Source organism: Morchella importuna, assembly GCF_003444635.1.
Source record: "Morchella importuna strain M04M26 chromosome Unknown Morimp01GS033, whole genome shotgun sequence".
In the NCBI taxonomy this organism is placed as follows: domain Eukaryota; kingdom Fungi; phylum Ascomycota; class Pezizomycetes; order Pezizales; family Morchellaceae; genus Morchella; species Morchella importuna.
This window is the reverse complement of record NW_025763430.1, coordinates 127592-147921: the sequence shown is the minus strand read 5'-3', so window position 1 is coordinate 147921 and position 20330 is coordinate 127592. Positions and strand designations below refer to the sequence as shown.

At 45.2% G+C, this 20330-nt stretch overlaps 5 protein-coding genes across 5 annotated transcripts; 1 reads left to right on the top strand and 4 right to left on the bottom strand.

The window, feature by feature from the left end:
- Positions 1-974: 974 nt before the first annotated feature.
- LAJ45_08979 (uncharacterized protein) lies at positions 975-4320 on the bottom strand (the record flags this gene model as incomplete). Its single annotated transcript, XM_046118527.1, has 6 exons — positions 975-2371; positions 2430-2579; positions 2640-2875; positions 2940-3839; positions 3940-4152; positions 4247-4320. The coding sequence occupies 6 exons, from the start codon at positions 4318-4320 to the stop codon at positions 975-977; spliced, it is 2970 nt and encodes a 989-aa protein (XP_045968204.1).
- Positions 4321-5861: 1541 nt separating this feature from the next.
- LAJ45_08978 (uncharacterized protein) lies at positions 5862-7626 on the bottom strand (the record flags this gene model as incomplete). Its single annotated transcript, XM_046118526.1, has 6 exons — positions 6190-6196; positions 6259-6566; positions 6622-7090; positions 7143-7363; positions 7424-7517; positions 7598-7626. The coding sequence occupies 6 exons, from the start codon at positions 7624-7626 to the stop codon at positions 6190-6192; spliced, it is 1128 nt and encodes a 375-aa protein (XP_045968203.1).
- A 363-nt stretch (positions 7627-7989) lies between these two features.
- LAJ45_08977 (uncharacterized protein) lies at positions 7990-9298 on the top strand (the record flags this gene model as incomplete). Its single annotated transcript, XM_046118525.1, has 5 exons — positions 7990-8290; positions 8357-8518; positions 8575-8993; positions 9048-9204; positions 9279-9298. The coding sequence occupies 5 exons, from the start codon at positions 7990-7992 to the stop codon at positions 9296-9298; spliced, it is 1059 nt and encodes a 352-aa protein (XP_045968202.1).
- Positions 9299-9373: 75 nt separating this feature from the next.
- Positions 9374-11207, bottom strand: LAJ45_08976 (uncharacterized protein; the record flags this gene model as incomplete). Its single annotated transcript, XM_046118524.1, has 4 exons — positions 9374-9446; positions 9528-10659; positions 10711-10804; positions 11118-11207. 4 exons carry the CDS (start codon positions 11205-11207, stop codon positions 9374-9376), a joined length of 1389 nt encoding a protein of 462 aa, XP_045968201.1.
- A 2091-nt stretch (positions 11208-13298) lies between these two features.
- On the bottom strand, positions 13299-15696 carry LAJ45_08975 (uncharacterized protein; the record flags this gene model as incomplete). The annotated part of the gene is made up of 5 exons (XM_046118523.1): positions 13299-14347; positions 14407-14565; positions 14633-14862; positions 14928-15455; positions 15590-15696. The coding sequence occupies 5 exons, from the start codon at positions 15694-15696 to the stop codon at positions 13299-13301; spliced, it is 2073 nt and encodes a 690-aa protein (XP_045968200.1).
- Between the last annotated feature and the right edge of the window lie 4634 nt (positions 15697-20330).

Sequence of the window (20330 nt, the reverse complement as noted above, 5' to 3'; positions counted from 1 at the left end):
AAAAATTCTTCCGAAGCATATCATAGGGTTGATAAAGGCTACACCAATAAGTAAATGTAGTTTGTTGTCCTGTCTCGAGTATGTGGAGTAAAAAGGTCGGTGGCTACAGGCGTGATCATCCCTCCCTAAGAGGTAATGGCATTCGGCGGGATTGAGGGGTAGAAGAATTCGCGCACTTGCGTTATATATCTCGGGTCGAGGCGAGGCTTGGCGCTAGACGCCCGTTCGGGATGCCGAGCGGTGCTGCAGTCTAACGGAGGCGATTATAACATGAGACTCAATTTACCGGAAGATTGCAGAATACTGAATGGACGTAAATTCAATATGGGCTAGGCCACACTATTAATCTAAGAATTAATCTGCCCCTTTGTTTGACCGAGAAACGCGGTTGTGTCAGGGTTAGGGCTCCTAGCGACTCAGACATAGAAGCGAATTAACTGTTTGATAATAGCCCTAAACGTGAATTCTTGTGGATAGGTTTCAGTTGAATGTGATGCGTGGCCGCGTGCATGTGGTGTTCTGGGTCAAGATGCCACTGAACGCTAGGGCTGGGTGCTTTCTGGTCACACATGCACAGCGAATCGCGGCTGAACAGACAACATGATTTCAAACATGGTATTGAGCCATATCATTGGTAATGAGGCCATGATAAACCCTCCCCCTTTACTCCTCGTCTTGGGTTCTTATTGGGACGCTACAGGCAAAGTCTTTGATTCGAGTGATAATTCGTGACGAAAGGAAATAATAAATAGTGGAGATATACATCGCAGCAATAAACAATTACAATCAATGATTATGTAATAAATTCATGGAAGATAAATTTCAAAACGAGGAGAACTCTGAACTCCGTAAAATAGAAAGAAACAAAGTAAAAAGACTAGATAGCTGAACTCCTGGCGCCCCCGACCCATATAAAACGCTAATTTAGAGACAACAGCAAGTCGCGCAACACAAGAAACGTTATAGCGCAGGATTCAAGCGATGTCTCCTGCGCCTTCGGACCAATCATCACAGTTGTTGGCTTCGAAGCTGCTGATCTGACCAACTGTCTCGCCACCCTCGTAAAGGTACCGGATTCCGCTCTCCGCGTTGCAACTTGAACCTGGTAAGGGATCTGTATTTCCATGTGAAGAACTTCCAATACCGGCGACCGAGAAATGAGATTCAGTAGGGTTTAAAGGAGCCCCGGTTGTTAGGAAACCATCATGCGGGTGTTTGCATATGTTTTTCTGAATACCGACAGCACCCTCCGGCACCGATAGGTCAAATAGTTGTGTGTCGCCCTGGTGAGAATGCCATTTGTCGACATGGATATTTGAAGCCGCGGAAGCGTCTGGGGCGTGGTGGAGATAGCCTAGGCCTTCGTACGCCACTGGTTGAAGGGTTTCTGTATGCCTGAAAGAGCTTTCTGAAGGTATGCTGAAATTATGATCAAGATTTGGAGGTAAGATCGAGGATTGTCCGTTAGGAAGTAGGTGATTTTGTTGATATTGAGATAACTCTGGTAATGATTGGTCTTTTAGAGCAAAGCCATACGGAATATTCATATTCAAATTTGTATAGGCCTGGGTTAAGGGCTCGCGGGCGGCAGTCATCTCAGGTTGACCAAGCACTTCAGAATAAACTGGCGAGAAATCATTCAATGCAGGAAGGGGGGCCAAATTTTGAGCGCCATCGACATTAGAAATGGAAGATCTATATATTTCATCATGAACTGAGGGGGGTTCATTGCTGAGAAATACATCAATTTCCATGGGGGAAGAGTGGGACGCAGTTATTGTGCTATCGCTTATTGGGACGCTATACTGGATTGGCTGTTGGGATGAAATCCGAGAGGTATCGACGGGATGGTGTGCTGAAGATTGAGACGAGTTATTTCTCTCGGTAGTACCAGGCATGTTAGAGGTAGAGAGTCGTTGATTGTTGAATGGAATAACGCCCTCGGCCGAGATTTGGTGGGCAGCAGGCGCCGGGGCCGGGGGAAGTTTACTATTTTCAGAGGTACCATATGTTTGTGAAGAATCTAGCGAAGATATCAAAGACAGGTCTCGGGCTGCTAGACGATTTGATTTAACCTCTAACTGAGCGGCATCTGGGAGCTGAGGCGTGTCGTCGGTTTGTGGACTGCTTGGACTGGCCTGGGACGGAGGCGTCGTTCCTTCTTTTTCGGGCGAGCTTGCGGAGAGCGGCGTGGGATAATTATCTGCTGCTGTTTCTGCCACCGCGTCCGCAGCTGCCGCCACTGCCACTGCTGTCTTTTGTGTAGTCGTTGCTGGTCTTTCAAACGTTCGGGGAGGGCGGCCGGGGAATAGCTGGTGGAAGCTTTCTACAAAGATTTTTTCGACCTGCGACCTTGGCGTGGATGGGCAATCTATAATTGTGTATCAGTAAATGGGAGTTCAAAGCACATGTGACAAAGAAAACCATACTTGGACCAAAATTCACACTTGGATACTTTTTAGAGAACATTTGGTAATCAGATGACTCGTAGTAGCCATTAATTATCGATTCCCATATTGGTTCCAGATAATCAGTAAAGGACCTAACAAAGTCCGGGCTGGCCTCATGACAAGCGACATCTTTTTGTAGAACTTTAGTATCGAAGGTACACATGTGGGGTGCTTATATAGCTAACCTACATTTTTCTGCTTCCGGATAGTTTGACACATCAGAACCCATTTGATTTTCAAATATCTCACACCAAGGAGCGCGCTTTTTTAAGAGCTCCTCTCTCTTCTGGTCCTCGGGGGAAACTGGATCGAATCGCTTGCTCTGGCATGAGGTTTTCTCATGGTCCTTAACCTGCCCTGCATCTCCCCGGAAACCACAGGTACCGCACTGTTTTGGCTTTATATGGTAACGTTTCATGTGTTGACTTTGTTGATATCTCTAATTAGCGTCCTATAGTTTATAATAGTACCGAGATCTCTTATACTCACGGAATCTTTGGAACATGCTTTGTGCAATATCGGCTGAACCTTCCTCCTGGAAGAAAATCAACATGAAAAGGGTCGGCCAGGTAGGCTGGACAAAGCTGTGGTGGCCATGTCGTTTGTAGCTTATCCTTCTTTGTGTCTCTGATGTTATCCTCATCTTCCTCTTCATTTCCATCCCCAGAATCCAAACATTTTCGTTTTCTACCATTAGTGCTCGGACATTTACTGTAACTTTGATCCAACCTTGAGCTTTCCCCAGGCTCGACTGGTGGAGCTTTTCCTTTCCCCTTCACCCCCTTTCTAGAAGGATGAGTTCTACTCCCCAAGTTAGAAATATCCTGGTTAGAAAAAATCTGGGCTAGAATATTATTGGGTAGGGTGGAGAAGATATCATCAGCATCATTGCCGACACTGGATATTTCGGATCTGGCTATTAACTCGGAGTCGGTCTCTGTATTACTAGTCTCGGAAAGACAGCTCCACTCTTCCCGCTTCGTATGATCGACCGCCTCAAGGGATGGCTTCTCCACAAGTTTCAAGCTGTCGCTATATGTGGATGGGGCGGCGCTGATATTAGAGACAATAGCATTGGAATGGTCTTTCTCCTCTTCGATTTTAACTTCTAGGGGTCTTTGCAAGTTTGGCCGCCGGGTTGGAGGGGTAAGCCGAGTTGGAGGGGTAAGCTGGGTTGGGGGAAGAAGATCCAATGCCAGTTTGGTACTTTCTCCCTCCACTGTCGCTCCGGTGTTTGGTTTTTTGAGAAAATTGAAATGGAGTCGACTCTTTCTTGGTGGGTCGTCTTTCTTGGTGTTGGACCCTTTGGATCTGGATCGCTTAAAGGGCCAGATATTGGTACTGTGTTGCTTGGTTTCGGGAGGAGAGGTAGACTCCCCACTACCTGAACTATTAATCGCACATATACATTAGCCCAGCCCCTCCCACCTCAATAAGACATGGCCATTGTGTATGTGAGGTGCTATCTTGTACCGGGGATATATCTTACCCCTTTATTGCGCCCCTCCAGGTATAGATGTCAGGGACTGATGGTTTCGGCGATTTCTTAGTCCACACTGTCCTGAGGGGATTCCATGAGTCGGAACTTAAAGGCGATGTCAACCATGCTTCTAATTGAGCAGTGCGTGGCTTGGTGGGTGCATCGTATGCGCTTGTGTATAAATAGTCTCCGCCGATCACAACCTCAGCTGAGCATCGATTGCTATGAAAAATTAAAATTCAACCTTTTAGTTGGGATATTCACTGGCAAAGGGCAAAATTTGGAAGAGGGGGGAATTTAAGGGAATTTCGCTTACAGTGGTGAAATTGTGATGACTGGGCTGCTTGAAGAGGCAATCTCTAGCTCGTTGGATTCAAATAGTTTCGACATTCCCTCTTGCGCTCCTCAGACGAGACGCCACACGAGGGTAAAAATCGGCGCACGTGGATGGGTCGACTGGATGAATAAACAGCAAAGTAGAGGAAATAGATACTGAGATTCTCGCTTGCTCGGAGGAGATCTCGGGGCAGCAAGGGAATCCAACGTTCTTTATATACACGGATCTTTCTAGGAGAAACAAACTCGGGCATGTGTGTAATCCCCCTTCACTTCTTCCCGAAATCCTTCTAAAGTAGCTGAGCGCTCATTGCCTTTGCGACGAAATCCCTTACAAGGATGATCATCTTTGACCAATGTACTCGGGTCGTCCCGAGGTCATGAGTGCTCAGTTAAACATTCCTAGTTGTACTTGTAGCATGCAAGACTTCACTTTGCGAAAAGCGAATTCCCGAGAAGTAGGTACAGGTAGGTACAGGGTCAAAGGGTAAAGATCCGCTAGGTATTAACCCTCTTGATGTGCTAGTAAGAATACGGTATCCGTACGGAATTTTCTTTTGAACTCTAGATCCGTATTTTTCACCGTATACGTACATGTAGTCACGTCGTCCAGGGACATCACCCCGAGGGGCCGTAAGGTAGAGTATCTCACCCCCACTCCCTAATCAAATGATTTGCTGGAGAGAGAGGTGTGGAGGGATTAACATGACCGCGCACCAGTATTTTTCTTTTTCCCCAGGCAATAATCTGCCTACTGCAGTAACGGGTTCCAACACCCTATAGATAGATAGTGAAACCTAGTGAATCTAATATAATACGTACTGCAGTTAGTACCCCCAAGTTAATCGATTGGCTTTCAACTCATCTCGGGCAGGAATCAGAGTGGCGTGCTTGGCCCGTTGGTATTCCTACGTGACAGAAGTGTCGCGACGACTTTAGTTAGCTCACGTCCCGCCTCGAGTTTCGAAGCATGGGTTAATGATGGATAGATCACGTCTCTTTTCTCTTTTGGCCCGCGAAAAAGGCCGGTCGGCATTGCTAGATCTTCAGAGGCTAGAATAGATAATTATATGTCAGTCACATGCGCCATCTTGATAGAGTGACAAGAACAAAACTATTTCTATGGGTCTCTCATCCAAGGATTCCATATGCAATACTGCGAATCAGTAAGGATCCCCTACCTACCTCACCCGTCTTTATTTCAACGACGTGACGCTATCGCAGCGCGTGCAGAGTGCCTACTCCGTCATGTATTCTACTCTACTCTATTCCACATGTACGTTACCTGAATCCCAGAGTTACGGTTAACTTGCTAGTTTCTCGGCCAGATATTCATTGTTCTAACATTTTTGCCCTGGTGTTTTGGTTATCCCGATAAGACACCATGACGGGAAGTGATACACACATCATCATTGAAATCCTGCATGGAGCCTACTTACGGCGGCTCGTAACTACCAAAGTGCAATTAAGGATTTCGGTTGCAACGAGACAACGAAAACCTAACAACCCGCCCACACAAAAAAAAAAAAAAACTCTGCCGGTGATTTAATTGTAGACATATTAAATAACTTTAGTTAAATACAAATAAAAAATTACTACTCCCAATCTGAATCTTCCTCTTGACTTAGTTCATTATCGGTTATGTCAGGTAAATTTTCATCGGGGAATTCTGCAACCAAGTGTGCTGCACCCCGTCCCCTAATAGAAGACACCTCCCGGGGCTTTAACAATAATGAGAGCACAGGATTTTGATTTCCCTTCTGAATGTGTCTTCCTAGATATGCCTTAAGGAAGGTATAAATAACAAAATGAGTTTTTTTACCATCAGGCATGATGTCCTCATACTGTACCCCATTGGCAGGCAGTCCTCCTTTTGAAAGCATACGGGCGCAGTAGTCCATTGTTGAATTGGGGAGATAGGAATCATGATCTTATGTGTTTCCGTCAGTAAAAGTTAGGCAAACAGAAAATTTTAAGTATCAGGAAACATACATACCGTAGTACTCATTTGTGTAGCTATTTTTCAATTTCTTATCTCTAATACTTTCAATCGTATTTAGAGAAGGTATTTGCTCATAATTGTTGACACCGTCAGGTGGAAAATAGTAGTTGTAGTAGGGTTCCCCGGTGGGAAGATTGGGTCTGTTACTTTGTTTCCGTATCTTATGATTATTCCAGTTCTCAACAAACTGATGTAGCTTGGCCCGTATAATAGGCATATAGGTGTAAAGAATAGCTATCATGTCCTCCAATCTGTCTTCTTGAAATAGGTTTCCTTGTTGAAGTGTACGGAAATATTTCTTTTTAATACTGTTTAGTGATATTTCTATATGTAATAGAATTGATTCACTTTACCTTCCAATCGGCTGTAGCCCCCTTTGTAAGCTGTCCCCACCAACTTTCTATACGGACATTCCTTGTTGATGTTCCATACCAAAATACCTCCGGGAATGTAATATCTGGGTTATGATCTTTGTGTAACTCCCAGAAAGATTCCGCCAGTAACATTGTTTCTGTCCCTCTGTCTGCCCTGATATGCAATGGCAAACAATTCTGTTTCTGCATAACCTCCAAGAATTGACTTAATACACTGACCCCCGTCTTGCCAGAAACTCCACTGTAGAACCACGTTACATAACGGGAATATGCATCTATAGCAGCATAAATTTCAATGCCAAACATTTGCAGTTTGAGATGCCCATCAATAGACCAACACCAATTAGGTCCGGGACATATGAAATGCGCATGGTGTCTATTGACACCCTTCAGTCTGTTTTCCACCCCGATTGGATCAACAATTTTCAAAGCTTGTCCTATCCTATGACTTTCAAAATCAGTTTAGTTTAGTTTCATAGGGAAATATCACAAAGTCTTACTGTGACGCCAAAACACCCATATTCCGTAAGTGCATCCAGACTGATCTCCGACCGGCTAAAGTGATATTCCCCCTCTCCAATTCTTGCTCAATTATTTCTTGCAATTTTTGATCGGCGTCATCATTTATCTCAGTTTGCGTTAACCTTCTATACATCCCCATAGATTTCCGTATAATACATAATTTCTTGAATTCTATTTGATAACCATGAATTTTTAAAATCTGGTTTTAAATCAGTATCTAAACGATATTATTTTAAACCGTTGAGATTGCAATACATACACGTAGGATTTTTTTATCACTCAGACACTTAATCCAAAATAGGTAGGCAATCTCAACCCGCATAGAAGGTGTGTCCTGGCTACGGGTGTATTTTCTAAAATTCCATTCTCCCAGCTTAGTAATAAGAGACCTGCGGGAGCATTTAATGCCCATTTCAGTCAAGAATGATAATACTTGATCAATTGTCTGATTTTGTTCAACATAAAGCCGTTGGATTAAATCTTGGTTTGCTGATAGTGCAGCCGCAACCGGTGATTGGCGAAAACTTGACATTTCGAGTGATAGATGATGACGTTGTGTGTTTTAATAAAAAATATATGAAATTGATGGTAGTCACAATTGACAGTTTCGGAATAATCAGATACATTGGAAATGGTTAAAATATATCTTATATATACATAAATATGAAATTCTTTGAAATTCTATTGTGTTCTGTACTCACAGGGATATATTTTAGAAGCCGAACATAACCGACAAACCCCACCTTGTATCCCGTATTTATTTTCAATATCAAATAAAATATATTCTGATTTTATATCAATTTTAACATCATCAATCGTTTAACAATGTCGCCAGTTGAATATTGCGCAGAAAGGGAAAAAACTATCCATTCGCATACTACCGACAAAGTTTTCCGTTGTTGTGGAGAACGTGTACCACCACATTTACTCCTACCAGGCTCCCGTAACTCAACAAAGGTAAAAAGGGAACCAATAAAAACCATAGCTGGTGGTTCAGCATCTGCACCGCCAACAGAATCCAGGCCAAATAGAAGAGATAAAGGGAAGGGTAAAGCCTCACAAAATATTGAAACAATCCTTCTTCTTTCCAGCCCGACAAACTCACCAGAGAGAATTGTAAAAACAGGTCAGTTAACAGCCCGTCAGATTGTGGAACTTTACCGTCAAGGTTCAATTAGTAAAACTTCTACAGAATCTAAAAAACAGAACTCAACATTTGGTTTAGTGCCTGCCCTCACATCACCAGCCCCCGCCAGCAAACAAAGTGCTCTCAAAATAACAGCTAGAGATTCCCGCAAGTTAGTGATATACGTTGGCTCTTTAGATGATAAATGGAGTTCATATAAGAACATAGGTAAAACAATCAAGTGTCGGAATATCTTATTTAATTTATTTTAACCAATTATATAGGTGTATCATCAAAGGTATTTGAGGACTTAGATGAGCTCATCACCGACCACTCTGACTTTGCTTTCGGTCTCTTGAGCTCCTCTCCTAATTGGCAGGATGCTATCACCGCAGAGTCATTAGATATACATCAAGTCCTTGTGGCAACACATTTCCACCCCAAAGACGGACCCCATAGGTTGGAGGTCAGGAGCAAGCCAATAACCGTTAGGGATTTTCTGATGGATTTCCCTGGAGGGCCGTCTACAAAAATTGTTTTGGTAGTCAAATACCAAACAGATCTAGATGAACAACGGGCAATCAGGATCAAAAAAGAGAAGGAGGAAACACATGAGTTTCTCACTGCTGTTCGGGCAAGAAGAGACAGATTTGATTCACCGGCGGTTGTCAAAAAGGAGCTTTATATGAGAGTAGGAGAACCGGTATGTTATTTAATTCTATAGAATTGCAGCCAATTCATATTAATTATCCTATAGGCACCTTCCCCAGAAGAGGAACATTTTACCAGTGATCCCCCATTGCTCTCTATGCCTACATTAAAAAGAGATTCAACGGCTTTGACTCCTGATCTACCTGAGAAGTCAAATTCTGTGCTTAGCTCTCCCGATTTACAATCCTCTCCGTCACCAATTGGTAAGGATATTCCTTCAATATTACCTGACGGGAATTCTCTACAAGAGACCAGAAAATCTAATCGGCAACCAAAGAAGAGGAGGAGATTATATGAGGATAGTGATTAAACATTTTTGTAAATAGTTAAAAGAATCATTTTATTTCTCTAACTACTAATTGTCATTCTAATCTAAACAATTTCAGGAAATCTTTTAAGAAATTCCTTCTTGACGGCTTCATGCATTGTTGAAACCAAACAATGTCTAAAACCGTACCAGTTAGTAGTAAAGTGTTCCAACTTTGTTCCCCTAATAAAACCAATTCCACCAGGCCTACAAACAAACCTCCTATTCATTTCCCTGATACAGAAATCAGCCCCCGTGAACTCACCCATTGGTGCCATCACAGCCCATCCATCTTTTAAATCACCAATATCATAATGAGGTTCAGTAAACAGATTAATCAAACATGCTCTCAAAGAGAAACATTCCTGATCATCAGTTGCCCACTGTTGTTTCTCCTCCTTGGGCAAAGCCGTAATCATTTTAATACAAAGATCTCTATTATCTTTGTCAACCGCACCAAGCAAAATTCTTTTGGCTCTGGTAAGATTGCCTAGTGAGGTAAAGAGGCGGAGGAGAACGGGATTCATGTGTTGAGATGTTTTGAGAGTATCCTTGGTGATGACAGCGTCATCATTATGACCTCTTTCCATCCACATACCCCAATGGTAAACACCAGCCCGTGACCAATCAGCCCAACAAAGATGAGGATTGGCAAGAAGCCAATTCTTGTACTCAGCATGCCTAATATCTTTGGCACCGGGAATATCAGGTGGTTGGAGTTCAGAATATTCCTCAATGTTGTAAGTTGTAGACTCCAGAACCCAGTTCCCAATTTCAATCCCGTAGACCATCTCAAAACCCTTACTGAAGTAGACAAACATGCGGGTGTAATTTTTATCAAGGGCAAGATAAAAGGCACCGGGAACTGCAGGAACTTCAACTTGCTCATAAGTAAGAGCAGTCTTATTGATCTCCTCCAAACTCTTGTTAACAAGAGTGCCAACTTTATTCAAAGGTTGAGAGATATCAACATCAAAGAACACCTCAATGATACTCCCAATCTTGCCCTTGAAAATCTTAAAAGACTTGACCCCGTTGGCTTTGGCCTTCTCACAAGTAGCCTTCATACCCTCAGAGAGACACATCCACTTGTTGATATCCCTTTCCAACTCCCGATCACTCTGTGCTTTTTTGGGTTCAGCAGATTGACCGGCAGCTTGACCACTAGATTGACCACCAGATTGAGTGGCAGCTTGCCTGGCAAGGAATGGTGTGAACTGTTTGGTGATGATATCAGCCAGGCGGTGGCTTTTGACACAGTCGGCCTTCTTTTGCCCTTGAAGATAGGGAGGAGACTTGAGGGTGCCGGCTTTGGTGTGCATCAGGGTGGGATTGGTGAACTTAGGCATTGCTGTAGTCAAATTAGCACCGGCAGCAGTCTTGCAATGCAATAAAAACTCACCTACTAGAGGTAAAGCTAAGTGGTCGGGAACAGGTGCTGGCTGGGACAGGTACTGGAGTTGGCGGGGACAGGTACTGGAATTGGCGGCAACGGACTTCCTTACCAGAGGTTAAGTGAAGGCGTGCAATAAACTTCCCTACCAGAGGTTAGGTGAAGTGACTGATGGTGTTCGTGGTGGTGTTCGTGGTGGTGTTCGTGGTGGTGTTCGTGGTTGGTTGGTGGTTGGTGGTCGTGTTCGTGGGGTGTCGCGCTGGTTGCCAAAACCCCGAATTCGCTAATTGCACTTTGGTAGTTACGAGCCGCCGTACCTACTCTACATGTACTAGCTCACCCAACGGTATAAACCGAGTTACGGGTATGCACTATAATTGGATAATATTGAAATGCGTTCCACATACTCTTATTACCAATGGAATAGACGCCACACGTTGATTGGCCACCCACACCCACGGCTGGATGGAAAGCTTAAGCGCCATATATTCAAATATCTTCTCCATCTTAATAGATGCACTCACTGCGGCCTGCCATGCCACGTCTTACCAATCTCATTCGATCCATCGATTTCAACCACTCATGATTTTTGCTCCATGATTCAGGCATGCGCAGTATGTGGGTCTAGCTACGCGTTATTTTACTCAACATCACCACCGGCCATCTAAAGTACATATAGTCGTCGCAAGCTTAGACTCGATCACGCCCTTCTTATTTTGATTTGACCAAACAATTTGTTGTGCAGGAACTCGGGATACCATAGGCGTTCAAGAATACAAGTTATCCTAGGCCTTAACTTACACGGCTCCGATGTGGGATGAATTTATCGTCAAAAATAAAAGCTGACAGGTTTTATCTTCCCCCTCCAAGCATCGATATCCCAGCAAAAAAGAAAAAAAAAGAAGAGGAAGAGGAGGCAGCACAGCAAGTCAGACGGTACGTTTCGCGAATTCGGTTTGCCACCCTTAGCGTTCCCGCATCGAGGATGCAAATCTCACCAGGCCAATTCTTAACAGCCATATGGCCCAGTCACTGGGCCACAGTCTACAGAGTCTGGTAGAATTATTGCGAAAGTGGGTTTTCCGTGACCCGATAGTCCTATTGGCCTTTAAAGGAATTTCTGCAGTGAGCACGGACCAAGAAGCCCACTCTTTTAGTTCTGACTTTCGCAATAATTCTACCAGACTCTGTAAACGTCTAAACCTGCCTAGTTAGGGGGGTCCCGAATCTGCAAGTCACACTTAAACTGTACCGGACCAGGCGAACCTCACTCCCTTTTAGGCCTGTAGGAGGTTGATACAGATCAAAGCGCTTCACGGCGAGATCTAGAGATGGAGAGTGTGACCGAAAGTGGTGTTAGCAACAACCCGGATCAGCTTGGTGCAGCAGCTGCTCCCCACCATGGCTAAACACTCGTACGGCGTCATCCGGCTGTTTAGCGAGATGGGGATCTTGGTTCCACGGCATTAATATTAATCCTCTGCCAGTGGGTTTTCCGGAGACTCAGGAAACAGCCTGTGACGGTAAACGACTGTATGCACAGGAATGCTAAACATTAACAACGCCTGTTGGATGCAACGCCCAACTAACCCACAGAATAAAATGACACTAATAGAAGATAACTAATTCAATATCCCTCTACGTACGCTGACCAGAATCTCTTAGTCTTAGATAGTGTTATTCTCTCGGTTACCCACCCGGCGGCACATGTACAGCAGATCGAGGAATACATTATTGCTTCTTGTTGATGGTCGGTAGTTTTGAGAAGCCACACGGAATCCATCAAATCCAACAACTGATAAGAACGCCTTTCCCTAGCCGACCTCGAGACATTCTTAGATTTACATCAAGCACCCAACTTAATTTTATTTCTCATGCTACTCTCGTCTTTAAAGGGTGATTCTCTGCTCTTCCCAACCAGCTCTACTCCTCTAGCTACTTCTATGCTGCAAGAAATATCAACGCCGGGGATAACATGCGATAGGTTTGATGAGTTTCTTGGTCGCACTTTATCAGGTAGGCTTCAGGGATCCGTATTTCCCTATACTATCTCGTTAAGGAAGGAATATATTGTATTGTAGTACGAGTGTAATATAATGTGGTATAAGGCGAGTGAGTGGCGATGATGATAAAGAAAGAATGTAAATAATGTTTAAAATGAAAATACTAAGGAGATAACAAAAGGAAGAGAAATGAGCAAAGACGAAAGATGATAAAAATCAATGATAGTAAGTCCTAGGGACTTCAACCCCCTCCTCTCAACAATCCAAAAGACCGATCCAACCAAGGAAATGTAGTAAACCAATCGACAAAGGAAAGCCATGAGATTGACCACTTCCCTCCAACCAGCCCCGCCCCCGCCCCCCCCTCCCCCGCGGACAATTCTGTTCGCGTGAATGACCTATATTGCTGTCCGTACATTTAAGTAGCCGCAGCATGTCCATCCAACTAAGGATTCTGTCAGGTTTTCAACACCTCCGTCACTATCCATCAAACCCCGTCCAGGTGCTGCACGTAGTTGTAGCGGCGCACTCGAGGATTTTATATGGGTAATTTTTACAATGTTTTTGCGTCTGCCGTAGATGATTGAAGAGTATTCACCGAAGGTTATAGTCCGGAAAACTATATCCGGCTAACTGTTTGATTTCATTCCAAAGGCGGACCGACTCTTCCGTGAAAACTTGGATGTCTATCATCTGAGCATCCGCGTCACCGGGAGGAAATTGCCCGGCAAAACTTCTATTAAACTCGTGGGTCTGAGAATCGATTCCGTGGAAAGCGTTATGGTGTGTATTGCTTGATGTCGGGGGCTGCCCTCCTGCGGGATATTGGCTCTGGCTCACCCAGGTACCCACCTGCCTAAGCAAGTCTCCTCTAATATCCATGTACGCCTGAGAGGTGTCAGGAACCTCCTCATGATTCTTTTCCAAAGGGAGAGTGTGCTCAAAGTGATGAGTGAGCCTGCCGTTATGTAATTTTTGCAACTGTTGGATTGGAAGATAGCCTGTACAATTGCTGGAGGACGTGGCTGGTTGATTTGGGCTGTCGTCCTGCCAGCCCCCGCTAGTCTCACTTGCCTCCCGTTGACCCCGTTGGTCTAGCGAGGCAAAATTGGTCGAATTTTGACGGTAGGTACGGGTGTTGCTGGTCTGATTATGAGGGTCGGGCATGGGATTCTGTTGGTGTCGATAACGGTCACGGGTAGATGGTGGAGGTTCTTCGAGGCGGGGTGGAGGTGATAACAATCCATTCACATTGGATATTCCCGGTGGGGCGTGAGGCCAGCCAACCGAATAATCATGATTGGAGGTTGAAGTCTGGCGAGAGTCCGAGACCTGATGAGAGCTCCAGGTTCTATCTGCTGCCGGAGGAGGAAAAGGAACGGGGGCATTATTCCTTGAGGACGTTCCAGGCCGAGAATATTCCGGGATGGATGGTAGTGGGGGCGGATTGTCGGCTAGGCTAGGCTGAACCAGAGGACGTTCTGCCTCAGCATCACGATAGGCCGTAACAGGTGGGTCAGGAGCCGCAACAGATACTGTTGATGCAGGGGCGGGGGTGGGGGTGGGGGTATTGGGGCGGCGAGGAAACCATGAAATACTCCAAACAATTTCCCCGAAATCCCAATGATCATAAAGAGGATGTTCTAAATTTATGTAAGTATCACGTATATAACTATTATAGCGCAGAGAGATGTATACGTACTAGGGCTGAATTTCTTCATAACCTCGTTTTCTGCGATAAATTGCTTGAATTCGGGCGACTCGAGAAATCGTTGCCTCAACTCTGCAACTCCCTCATCCCTTTCCGCGAAGCTTGACCAAGCCTTAGTAATCGCAGGCATAGCTTTACAAAATCTGACATCTTTCCAAACATCGTCAGCATTTCAATTTTAGAAAGATACCTATCGGTCGCTCTCCAGAGGACTTACAGGTATCTGCGTATAGATACATTGACGGGTCGGAGCCAAGGCCCATTTTAAAGTAGTCATCCCAAGTCCGACAGCGCGGCTGTTTGTCAGTCTTCCCATTGGGTTGGGGTTGATCTGGGCCTGGGTTAGCGTTAGGACATGTCTGGTCGTGCTCCAACTTCGCTGGTTGAGTATCCTTATGCTTCACCCCGCAGCCACACGTTACAACATGTTTTCTCGAGATATGTTGACTAAAACGGTTTTGATATATAAGTACACAGACATTATCTCGATCACACCCTGGAGGGATGAATACCCTACTCTGTTTGAGCCTTGCAAACTACATTCATGATAATCCCCACCCGGCTGAAAGTCGCTGTCGTTTTTATGGGCCACGGCCAGATAATGAGTACAAGGATACCCCCTCGGGTCCCTCCAACCCTGATCATTCTCTTCGTCCTCCTCATCATCACCGGCACCTTGAGGTGGTATCTTTCTCGTTCGTTTTTGATTATTTGTGGCGATCACCTTACCGCGTTTTTTTGCACCAGAGCCTTGTTGTGTACGCCGGTCGCGGTCTGGAGCATTCGTTGAACCCCCAGCGGCCCCAGCTTCCGATGTAGGCTTGGCGATATATGCTGAGCTAGATGGAATACCATGAACAGTTTCGGTTGAGTGGTAATCATGATGGTCGCTGAGATTAGGATCGAGCGTATTGGCGATGCGGTCGACACGCTCGCACAGTCCGAATTTACGTTTGGCGGCGCGAGACTTTCCGTTCGTTACTGGCGCATCGATCCTATTCGTGGACGTAGGCGGACGTTGAGGCTCTGGGGTATTGATACTAGTGTAAATGTATACGTATCAGACATGTCCCTCAATATGTTTACTTGTCACCGAGCTTGTAATTATAGTGAAGAAAAGAAAGAAATAAGGGGAAAGCCGCGTACTCGCCTTCTTATTCCAGAGGGGGCGCACTGGTCGTCTACTACCCCAGTCCACGGAATGTCGTCGTCGGAAAGCCAGTTCTCTATATTCGCACGCAGGGGAGCATACATTCCACCCTGGCTCATGGAGGTGTCCATACTGTCGACCTAAATTTTGGATTGAAAACTGGAAGATGCGTGGTAGATATGGAAGTTATCGACGTTAGTTTAACGGCTAGTGATCAATATGATTCGGATTAATGTAATGTAGGGTTTTCGTAGTTAGAAACAGTACCAGCAGTTCTTAACAAAAAAAAAAAGAAAAGGGATCTCAAGAAGGTAGGTGATTTTGCAGGGTGATCGTATAACGAGGGGGAATAACGATATGACATGTACATGTAGTGGGCGAAACGTTTTAATTATGCAGAGATATGATGGGAAAGGAGATTCAATATAAGACACAGCCTGGTGTAAGCTATATACTCCAAAGTACAAGTACTTTTCTTGGTGGGCAAGGTTTTCAACGCCTTGCTCAAAGCTGCCAGGCCCTGTTCAAAGCTCTGATCTGATGCCGACCGATCCAATTGTAAGGGGTTGCCAAGGGTGTGTGTCCCACAACTCAAGATATACACGATGAGCTCTCATCGATCTATCAAAAGCGTGGTTCCATATGCAGGAACTACCTGTTAAGTATACGATAACATACGGGTATACCATAGTCACGTATGGTGTAAACCGACACAAGCTCGAAAAAGAAAAAAGAAAGAAAAAAAAGAGGTAGCCAAGCTATTGAATATACTCTCTGGGAGAACAGGAGGAAGTCTACATCTCCACCTCACGCTGGCAAGATCTAGACAGAAAGTAAGCTGGCATCGATTCGGCGGCTCCCACGATTCTAAAAACATGTAAGTTGGCAAGTGTGTGAATCCCATACAATTCCCTACGTGGCAACGGACAAAGGTTGAGTGCTCGGGGGGACTTTGGCTGTAAAAGGAACTGTGTTATTACCAAAACGTTTGTCCCAGTACTATGCAGAGCTCTCGGGTCTAGTCTACCAACCCGGTCGCCGTAACCCAAAGACGAATCGGAAACATGAGGACGTGTTTACAGAGAATTGAGGATAAAATCGGTAAGTAAGTACAGTACGATGCCAGTCGTGAGGGTCAGGCGCGGCGTCGCAACGCCCCCCGAACCATCACGGGTACCAGCACAGCAACCACAATTGATCCTTTGGAGAGCTGAATTTTTGTATAGTTGTTAAATATTAGATAAATAACAATGATTTGACATTTAATATCTTGTGTACCAACCCGCCGTGAAAAGGTTGTGGAAATCTGGTTGCGCGCGCGGCGTTGCGTGACCCTCACGACTGGCATCGTACTGTACAAATCGTGCTTGACAACCATATTTTGGTGGTATGCAGACCCAGTCCAGTCTGGAAACGCCAAAAATCCACGAGTACATATACTTGCTTAGATACTCATACGATAAACCCAAATTACATGTATGACAGCCTTGCAAAGAGAAAAAAAGAAGAAAAAAGAAAATACGCATACATACGTAGCTCCCATCGTTTCCTGTGAACGTGAGGCACCGGTGGCGGCGTGGGTAAAATATTAACAAAAGGTGTAATCTATGAAAGTTTTTGTGTATGTATTTACATTAATATAAGTGCAGCACGGTACAGTCGCACCTCGCTATGTCGTTAGCGCGTTCGAGGAGCTCAGTCCGTACGAGATAGCAAATATACGAGACAGCGAATAATAATTCCCAAGCTGACAGGGGTATGGAATCAAAAATCATTTTTGAATGGAATTCCATGCTGAATCTATCTAAGTAACTGGAATTCGAACAGGTACCTAATTAGAGATAGATACAGGTATCAGTTGTTAAAATATCCTGAAATTCATATAAAGGTTATTGAGAGGTTTAACTCCTATAGATAAGAGATGGAGCGATCCTCTGAGCCTAGTACTCTGAGCCTATGTACAGAGCAGTGAATCTTTCTTAAGCTCACTCCTCTATTAGAATAGCTGCTCCCTCAACCCCCGCTATAACTGCTGCCAAGACCTAAAAATCCGAGATAGCAAATATTATTTGTATGGAGACAGGGGGTATCTGTTCTCAATTTTCCATACGATCCGAAAAGTGCCAAAATACGAGATAGCAAATAGGTTTTGGTGTGGAAAACAAGTAGCAGGCCAATTCGTACGAGACAGCGAGAGATCCGGGATATCGAGATACGACATAGCGAGGTGCGACTGTAATTGAAAATCGCTGCGCGAAGGGTGTCTTCTCATTTGTCCATAAGACCTCCAAGGTAGATGCATCTACATATGTACCCGAGCGTAAGGTCCACAGCTTTAGAGTATCAGGCTCACCGCCAGCTACTAATCAATTACTCTACACGTCCCTCTCAATCTCGACGCCTCTCAGCGCTCTAGAGTGGCTATGCAAGACTAAAATTTCAAGCCTTACTATATTATGAACCTTTAACATGGTTAAATGGCCGAGTAACCTACCGTATAGCGCGGCAGGTTCCGTTCTCATTGCTAAATCTAAATCATACATGTAGTCTAGAGTGAGGGGAACAGATCATCGAACCACCGTGTCCCCGACACACTTTCTTCCTCCTTCCTTTCTCTCATCTCCTCTCTTTCTAGACTTTTGTTTGCGCTCGCGCTCGCTCCGGCCTTCCTACCTTGCCCAATTTTTCCTTCGCGAGTATCGTCGATCGCCCAGGGAATCGGTAAATTATAAGCGGAGATATTTCTGTTTCAAAGTTTGGCGAGACAGCTTGGTCCTGGTCCACAGTGCTGCCGGTAAGAGAGCAGCACATCAGCTGTCGTCTACCATCCCGTCCCATAATTCATCTCACCTTCCAGCTTCTAGATCTACGCATGTGTCAATACGAAACTATCTGACAACCAAACTCCTCACGCCAGATTCTAAGTCTACTTGCTGGTTAACATGTACTCGCGACAGGCCTGAAGTACCCGGGGATGTAGCTGCAAGGTTTTGGTGTATTTCTGACTTCTACTCCAATGGCAATTGCAGATTGGGTGTGAATTTCCGGGTACTTGTTACCTGCTGGGAGTTGTAAACAATCCTTCTATCGTGGCACTGAAACATTCGCGTCAACATGATACTGATAATAAAACCCTTTGATATAGACACGACCTAGGCCTACAAATCTCTGTCTTAACTGAAGCACACATACACCGTCGGCGCAAAATACGCCCCGGACCCGGCACTTGATTGTCGCCCAGAACGCTATTGCCTAACCACCACCATCTCTAGGCTACAGCTTGCAGGCAGATTCCCCCTCACACAAGCCACTTGATCCGAGCGGGGTAGCTGACTGAAAGACTGCCCCCCAAGTCGATGATAAAGGCCGAACATTGTCTTATTGTCATATCATCTTGGCATGCGTAGGTAAATACATTGTGTGAATGGATGCCTAACTTACAATTATCCCACATGCTGTGGAGGGTTTTTTTTTTTTTTTTACCGCCATACGGTCATACCTACTCCCTACCTACGGACATACCGATATCGTTGTTTCTGTTGCGCCCGGCCCTTATAATTAATTCCGTCGTCGCCTGCGAAGACATTGTAAACCGTCTTCGGCACATTTCAAGCACGCATGTACTTGGGGCTCCGGTTACGAAGGCGAGTACTCACAAGTCCTCGGAGATTTTCAACACTGACTGAGACCTAGTCGCCACAATATTCGTTCATATCGCGTCCCCCCCCCCCCCCCTTCTTTTCCCCTCATTGACACTGCGCACTGTTCATTTCAAAGGACTGCATCAGTCAACTCAACATCGGTCTAAATCCCGCGCCGGCAGGATCAGTTTCAACTTGTCTGCCTACGTTATCCACCAACCCACCCCGCTGCTTGCGCGCGTGAATCCTATCCAAAGAGGACACGCAACTTGCAATATTTACTTCACAGTCCATACCCTGACACCCGAAAAAGTAATCACCTTACGTAGCATCAATATTCCAAGCTTTACCTTCCGGGAAGCTACTTTGGGCAACGATACTTACCCCCCCCCCCTCAATCCCTATCACGGCAGGAGGGCCCTGTTTTCGTGAAAGATCCTAACACCGGGATCCCCACGAAATGACATTAATAAGATCACAGGAAAAACAACAGAAATAGAAACAAAAAGCAATATCGACCCCGACAAGCTCTATCAGGCTACGCTTGGGCGCTGGAATATATCTCTGCCCGGGGGGGTGAACGTTTCAGACACAGGATTGTAAGACGATTCATCAGAATTTAGATGAACACAGTAATTTCGTTGGCGACATGACATGATGCACCAGCTACTCAAACACGGGGGGGGGGGGGGGAATGGCCATGGGCATCATCGATGTGAAAAATTGATTTCGCAGGGTCCCAAGAGTGCGCGCAGCCAAGCTGGCGACCCACCCTAGCTGCACGCGACCATCCACACCAGGGGGAAATGTGCGAATAGATGGTTGGTATGCGCAACACGAGAACCAGATGACTCTTTGAAATAAATAAAAGTGTTACAACTTTTGGTTTGGGCTCATATCAGTCTAAGATTTCTTCAGTCTTGTGTGTGTGATCGAAGCCAAGCAAGTCGAAGATTGTTGCACTAACCCAAGCGACTTTTGCTTTAATTAGTCCCAGCATTGCGGTAAGCCACGGTCCACGGATGTGTCGCGGCAGTAGCCGAAGAAGAGCCGCATTCCCCACTCCTCCCGTCTCGTCTCCCCTGAGCTGCGCCAGGGCCCAAGCAGGGCCCAGCGAGATGGCT